The sequence below is a fragment of the Montipora capricornis genome, chromosome 10 (genome assembly GCF_036669925.1).
Source record: "Montipora capricornis isolate CH-2021 chromosome 10, ASM3666992v2, whole genome shotgun sequence".
NCBI classification, from domain to species: Eukaryota; Metazoa; Cnidaria; class Anthozoa; order Scleractinia; family Acroporidae; genus Montipora; species Montipora capricornis.
Window position 1 is genome coordinate 67,305,603 of NC_090892.1, and position 7,500 is coordinate 67,313,102.

Below are 7,500 nucleotides of genomic sequence, written 5' to 3' on the forward strand. Positions count from 1 at the left end.
AACCCTTAATAAAAATTATTATTAAGAAAACGTTAATAATACTAATGTTTGGGGTACTTTCTACACGAGTTACTGAAGAGTTGAATAATAGTTATCAAGAATCTTATCAACAGTCTTTCTTTGAAAACGTTTCAAGTAAATTTGATTGTAACATTGATTCCTCTTGCTTGACTATATTTAAACTTCGACAAAGAATCTAGAAAGTTGTCACATATTGTTCAAAACAACATTGTTTCTCGCAATGTAAAGTTATTGTAAGGAGTAGAAGTTCCCTCTGATGTCAATCTTTTGTTTTCCAAGTGCAAATAATTAACACGAACGAGTTGACTTCTCTGAAAGAGCACAGGGCTTTGGTACAGTTGGTCTAAGGTTAAACTGATCCCAGCTGCCAGACTAATATTTTGGGTTTTAAAATATTCGAGAGGAAAAAAGTGCCATCTTAGTTTGGAACAACATTTTCAAATGGCCACTGAACTTTCTACAACTTTCAGACAAGGACAATTTATTAACTATATAAGCCCTGAGTACTTGATTGCTAAAAGACTCACTGGTATATCTAGGCTCAGTGGTATGGAACTTTAACCATCATGTCAAAAATGTAGGTAGTATTGACCTCAAGAAACTTCGTAGACTACTCAGGAGAAATAATCACTTCAGGAGCTTTACTTTCACTGGTTTATCGGGTTCAACGGTTAGGAACAGATTAACTGATTACACATATTTTTAAGTAGGGAAGTAAAAAAATTTAAATTTTAATGCTTCATTGTATTAGTTTCTTACTTCTTTGCATTTTGAAAATTGTGATCTATTAGAATGCTTTTTGGAAATGTGTTTTAGTTATAATTAATAGTTTTTAATTAGACAAGTCATTATTTTGTTATCAATGTTCATGACCCCACAAGCTTTTTTAGCTTTTTGTCGTGTATAAATTAAGATTCTATTCTGTTCTATTCCTGTCTGACACTTTAATGACACTGCAGGACAATGCCGTCCTGCAGGTAGGCACATTGTACGACCAACACAGCCCCTTCTGTCTTAAGGATGAAGGGGGTAGTTTCTAAAGAAACTGTGGTGCTGTGTCGGTGGGGAAGTAGTATACAAAAATTTTGGTTTTATCAACGGAGTTGACAATGTAAATTGGCCACCGTACAGAGATTCTAATAGCTGACGATTCCAGCGTTAGCCCTTCGTCAGAGTCTTGCCACTGTGGATTCACTGGAGTTGTACAATCATGTAGAGATCTTAATATCACTTACCTCAAACCATTCTTGAACTAAATTACAAACGAAAATCAAGCACATGATATTACCAAAGTTTAAAGACCAGTCTTTCATGTTTTCCTACCATTTTCTTTTTATTGCTCCAGCTATAAGCTGTAACTGTGTTTTCTTTGTACCAGATTCCTGGGACAATTTCCTTTGTGATACTGCTGACCCTGGAGGTTTACTGTCTGTGGGTACCGATATGGTACTATGAAACTGAGAAACTGCATCCTTTAAAAGAAAGAATTGACCAAAAATAGTTTAAAACTCCAACCAACGGCGGTATGCTTATACAATCACAAATCATTTCATGTCTGCAGTTTAAACATTAACGTCATTTCATATGTAACTTTCTATAATATATACAAACTACAAGTAGCAGTAATCGTAGATTATAGTGCATCGCCTTGGGGCCTAATTATTAGGCACCTGTATTGGTTCCCACAATTATCTTAATCCTTTTACTCCCAGACTGAGTTATGGGAAGTTGATTTCTCACTCTAAATTACTTGTGGACGAAATCCTGTGGTGTTTTCATTGATTTATGAAACGTCTGATTCTTTTTCCATTCGTTAGCAATCATCCTTTCAAATTTCACAGAAATTGAACAAGCCATTAATATTTTGGTTTTTTTTTTGTTTTGTTTTGTTTTTTTCCGACATGACGAAAGGTCAACAGATTAGGGGCAAGTTTGGGCATTCAGTTACGCCATGACAGATATCAAACCTATTTTTTTCACAAAATTTCTCTGAATCACAAAGCATCCGGCCCTCAGAAAGCGAAAACATCATGATTCTGAAAGCTTATTCTACGCAAAAAGTAGGTTCTGGAGGTAATTTTGAGAGTGGAAAACATGTTTCCGGCCAAAGGTTTGATCACGCCAGGTGAATACTGTGATAAGACAACAACGGAGACGCTAACTAAATTATTTGACATGAATAGCCTTCACAATTGCCATAAAAACCATCCAGATGTTTTCGCTTGGCTCAAAAGTATTTTTTCCCCGATTTTTACTAAAATTCCCTGTTTTTCACCCTACTGCATGAACGCCATTTACGTCTCTCTCGAAGCCGATCTTCAGCAAATCAGAGAATAATGTCATTTAAACCGATTCCGATAAAACAGGCCAGTGATTACTTAATTGCCATATTTCATTACTGACCACGTTTAATGTCAATGGGAAATGCCTCGATTTTTCCCTAATTTTTCCAAATCATTCATCAGCATGCTAGATGCTTTTGTGACATTTCTAGATGGCGCAGATTTGGAACCGACCAACAACCTCTTTTCTCAATTTCTCGTGCTTGGAACATGCACAGGCCGCCCATGAACACACAGCACACCCAAGCACGCAATTAGCAAGCGTCTCCTTCGTCGACACAACAAAAATCAACCTCAAGAAAGATTATTTATTTTACACTATAACAATACAGATCACTATCTTTACCCTGTACTCTTTTAACTCTTGGGACTCTTCATTAAATCTTCGATTGGCAATTTCTTCTTGCTGCTTTGCAACAAGATCAAGAAATACAGTTTCATCACCATCAAGACCTCGTATCATATTTTCTGAAAGGACACCATAAAGTCTAGTTTTCATATGTCAGGAAAATCCCAGACGATCGGGGATTTTGCAGTTTCGCGACCGTCCCAGATATTGCCGACTAATGAAAACTATAAATCATAGACATCCCCGATAATCTGGGATGATCTGGGACAAATCAGGAAAATATGAAGCATTTCTATTTTCCCGACATGTCCCAGATTTATGCAATCGTCAGCGATCATTCCCGACATATGAAAACTCAAATTTGTATCGTCGGAGACGTCGGCGATGGCTTTAGCATGTTACCAATCCTCTAAATTGGAAGTCTCAATTTTTGGCGCATTTTCCATTTCCCGCTAAAGTCACTATCCGGAGAACCTGGGACAAGAGTCTGGCGATTTTCAGACATGTTGGTAAAATCTGGGACGGTCGAGAAACTGCGAAATCCCAGATCGTCTGAGATTTTCCCGACATATGAAAACTAGGCTTGAGATCAACAGTGAACATGATATTTAAGTACTAAGTGTGACTTCTTATAAACTAAGGAAAATATCATGGCACCCTTTGGGATTTGGTTGCATCAGTTCGAACCCAGTAAACTACCTATCATGTTGAAAACAAAACATCTTAGCAATTGTCTCACCATGCAAGAAATAATCAATAGCAACTGTAAGACCAAGCAACAAACAGGACTTTGGCTACCCTCCTAAGTCACCACTAGGTCACCCATTGTCACCTTAGGCCAGACCAGAAACCAGGAACTCCATGCACTTAATTAATAAGTTAATGCACTTAAGTTTTGGCAAATGGAATTCAATAAGGGTTGTGACGCCCTGCCTTATAAATTGTATAGTTCTTACCCAAAACGATAAAAGGTCTAATAATTTCAGATATCATAGATTACTTAACTTAAATCCTCTATTACTTCCAATGGCCTCTTATAGACTTTACACTGTCTGACGCCGGCAGACGATTTTACTCGTCAGTGGGGGCCCCATCCGGGCATAACAGGTTTCACTTTCTCTTCAGTTATTTTATGATCGACCCAGAATCTTGGTTTGGCTGCAGTTGAACCCACAACCTTCCACCTCCCAAGTTTGAATTACATTCAGGTGATTGAGCATTGGTCACATGGGTAGTTGGTTTGAAGCCAGGCCTTTGCAGCACCCATGGTGAAAATACCTTGCTTTGCTTTTCTTCCATCAATAATGCTCTGCTTTGGCAGAGATAAATTCATTATTGACAGGTGAGGTAAGGCTCTTAGGTCTTACTGATAGTGTCATTTCATGCAAATATTGTTTATTATTTTTTCCAACACAAATTTCTAAGGACCATATTGGGCAATAAGTAAATTTAATAGACTGAATGTAATCTTATCCACTCATATAATTTTGCCTTCTCCAGGTTTGCATCTCCGGTTTAGCATGATATTGTGATCGTGATATTTTACATGCTTTGAGTTTACTGTCTGGTTCTCTGCTCGTCTCAGAGAGGTTATTTTGACTAAGTCTTCCTATGAAATGGATCATACATGAACTGCGGATATGAAATCAAGTGAAGATATGATCCTCGCAGTTATGAACGCAATTTTTGCAATTGCGTAAAGAAGCCTGAAAAATTCAGGACTTCAACAGGGTTTGAACCCGCGACCTGCCAATACCGGTGCGACGCTCTGAGCTATGAAGCCACTGACGTCGGGAGCTCGTCATTTGTGGAAATGATATATGAAATGGATCATATATGAACTGCCGACATGAAATCAAGTGAAGATATAATCCTGGCAGTCACGTCGCACAGGTATCGCGAGGTCACGGGTTCAAACCCCGTTGAAGTCCTGAATTTTTCAGGCTTCTTTACGCAATTGCAAAAATTGCGTTCATAACTGCGAGGATCATATCTTCACTTGATTTCATATCCGCAGTTCATATAATTATGATCCATTTCATATATCATTTCATCGTTCATTCCTCACGGGAACATTGGTACCCACAAATGACCAGCTTCCAACGTCAGTGGCTTCATAGCTCAGTTGGTTAGAGCGTCGCACTGGTATCGCGAGGTCACAGGTTCAAACCCCGTTGAAGTTCTTAATTTTTCAGGCTTCTTTACGCAATTGCAAAAATTGCATTCATAACTGTGAGGATCATATCTTCACTTAAGTCTTCCTAATCATCAAAAAGCAACCAGAATCAATTTTCTTTATATTCTATCCTATGCAGTCCCCCTTGTCCAGCTATATAATCTTGGTGCATGCAAATGAAGTGATTATTTAATATTACCATCATTATTAGAGCGAGTTTCAATTGAGTGTCGTAAAACCAAAACCAAAGTAATTACTTTGGCCAATCAAAACGGACTGAGACAATCTGGCAAACCAATCAAAACTCGAAGTAATTACACGTAGCCGACACAAAGCGCGGGAAAATGTGCACGCGTGAGCCACGATTGGTTTTGGTTTCACTTCTGATTGGATGAAAAAATGGCGCGAGAATTTTGAACCAATCACTGAGTGAAGTAATCATAAACCAAAGTAATTATCTAATTACTTTCGACACTCAATTGAAAACCGCTCTATTTCATAAATATAATTAATTTTATCAATATATTATCATGATACATGTATATACTAGAAAGAAATGATTATAACCAAAAATACATTTCTTATTTCTTAATTGTATATGTTATTTTGTAGACGTTTATTGTGAATTATTCACTTGTAAGCAGTTGATATAAAAACTGCCAATGTCTACCTCTCTACCTACTCACCCACTTTAACCTACTGTATCTCCCTTCACCTACTGTACCTACCCATCAACCTCCCATCCCACCCATTTATCTTTCCATCTATCTATATAGCAAGCTAGCTAACATTCTGTGTGACAAGTGTTTTGTTAGAATAAATGAAATTGTGGCTTGTTTTTCCCATGTGCCATGATTCATGCCTTTGCCTCCTTTTCTTGCACATAGTGTTTTGTACTTGCCGTTTCTATGAAATGTTGGATATTAATTGAACCTTCAGATCCTTATGGTCATACAGTCCTATTAGAAGCAGCCCCTTGCGCTGAATGTACGTCGATGCCTCCTTGTGCAATCGAGCTAGTATCTAAAAGTTGTTACACACTCTACGTACTCAGCTGATGTTGTTCATCCCATTCATCTTGCTTTTTCTGTTTCTGTTCTTGCAGCCTTTCATAAAGAGTCTTGTTATCAAGGACTTGTTCAGGACACTCTGATACAAATGAATTTTAATCACCAAGACAGTCAATCAGTTCCTTTTGTTAAGGACACCGGTTCCTTTCCAAAAAATGATTTTAGATGCCACTCTCATAATAACTATTTTTCCTGTTTGCATTACATAATTTCAGTCAGGGTTTTACTGTCCATAATCTGCAAAAATTAACCACTTGAACACCCACTGACTACCTTGTATGATTATTTTTTTGTCTCAAGCACTAGGCTTTTCAACCAAGGATTGGTTTAAAGAGAACAATGACCTTCCTGGTGCATGGAACACCACCTTGTAGTTGGGTGCTAATATTTCACATATACTGTACATAACAGTGTCTTCTGAGGTCTCCTTTTCCCCAACCCCCAGGGGAAGGAAAAAAACTATCTGGGGAAAGCACAAGGGCAAGTTCAACTTTTCAGTCATAAGCTGAAGAACGAAAACATCTGGCGCTAAGATGATCTGCCTCTGAGGTCTTGCTTCTTTAAAGGTACAGGATGCCCTCGTCTCTTTGCAAAAACAGTTGCCTAATCTTCAGCGTAATGCAAGTACATCCTGCAAAACGTGCAGTGCAAGAAGTGTTGATTCAACGGGAACTTGTCACATGTGCATGTCAGAATTTCTTACTACCCACAAAAATGAAGTTAATTAAAACTTAGTAGTTGTAGCTACGTATAGATGTAAACAGACTAATCTTGAATTTAACCTGTTGTTCTAAATGAACTTATATCCAGAATCCAAAATCACAAACCTAAAAATATCTACCCTTACCAAGTGGGTCATCTTCCTTTCTCACTTTTTCCCATTCTTGTTGTTTTCTTTGGCGAATTTCGCCAAGTTCTGTCTCGGAAACAAACGAAACTCCACTCATCTTTACAACAACAACGAGTTGAACATTTTGCCATCACAGGAGCCTGGAGCGAGTAAACACGAGCCCACGATCATTTCCCGCATAGATACAAAATGGCAGACAGAATTTTGCTGAACGCGACGAAGGGAAAACCCAAATCATTAAGTCTTTGTAACAAGGAATTAAAAAATGTCCCTTCATTGATAGGAAAGATAACCTCTTTAAAAGCTGTTGATTTGAAGAACAACGTTTTGACTGACCTTCCCGAAGAATTTTCCTTCCTGAAACAGGTGACAATTTCAGCTGTGAACATTTTTGTTGCTGCTTTTTGTCGTATAGATAAGTCCTTATTAAAAGTCGGATTAATTTCGCACCGTTCGAATTTTCGAGTACATTTTCAGAATATTCTTGTTTTTTAATTTTGCTGTTTTTTAAGCTAGTCTGTACTGGATACTAGAAAGAAACTACAGGATCTTCCAGAATTTCTCCCTTTTTGTCCTGGATTGAAAAATCTGTGGTTTCTCTTGTTTCTTTTTGTTGTTTATTAGTTAGAGTCTCTAAACATTGGAAACAACAAATTCGAGGATCTTCCAGAAGTTCTTGCCTTTGTGTCTGG

At 37.8% G+C, this 7,500-nt stretch overlaps 2 protein-coding genes across 2 annotated transcripts in view; one reads left to right on the forward strand and one right to left on the reverse strand.

Annotated features, from left to right (window-relative positions):
* LOC138019849 (PSME3-interacting protein-like) overlaps positions 1 to 6,938 on the reverse strand; it is a 10,638-nt gene extending 3,700 nt beyond the window's left edge. The window contains exons 1-4 of the mRNA XM_068866791.1: positions 6,806 to 6,938; positions 5,939 to 6,037; positions 2,710 to 2,831; positions 1,345 to 1,493 (exon numbers count right to left, since the gene is read on the reverse strand). Coding sequence (XP_068722892.1) covers positions 1,345 to 1,493; positions 2,710 to 2,831; positions 5,939 to 6,037; positions 6,806 to 6,905 — 470 coding nt within the window. The 5' untranslated portion in view covers positions 6,906 to 6,938. The remainder of the gene's footprint in view (positions 1 to 1,344; positions 1,494 to 2,709; positions 2,832 to 5,938; positions 6,038 to 6,805) is intronic.
* A 39-nt stretch (positions 6,939 to 6,977) lies between these two features.
* Positions 6,978 to 7,500, forward strand: part of LOC138018988 (leucine-rich repeat-containing protein 69-like) — a 13,023-nt gene continuing 12,500 nt past the window's right edge. Inside the window, exons 1-2 of the mRNA XM_068865661.1 lie at positions 6,978 to 7,174; positions 7,433 to 7,500. The exon at positions 7,433 to 7,500 is cut by the window's right edge and continues 59 nt beyond it. Of these exons, the coding sequence (XP_068721762.1) occupies positions 6,998 to 7,174; positions 7,433 to 7,500 (245 nt within the window). The 5' untranslated portion in view covers positions 6,978 to 6,997. The remainder of the gene's footprint in view (positions 7,175 to 7,432) is intronic.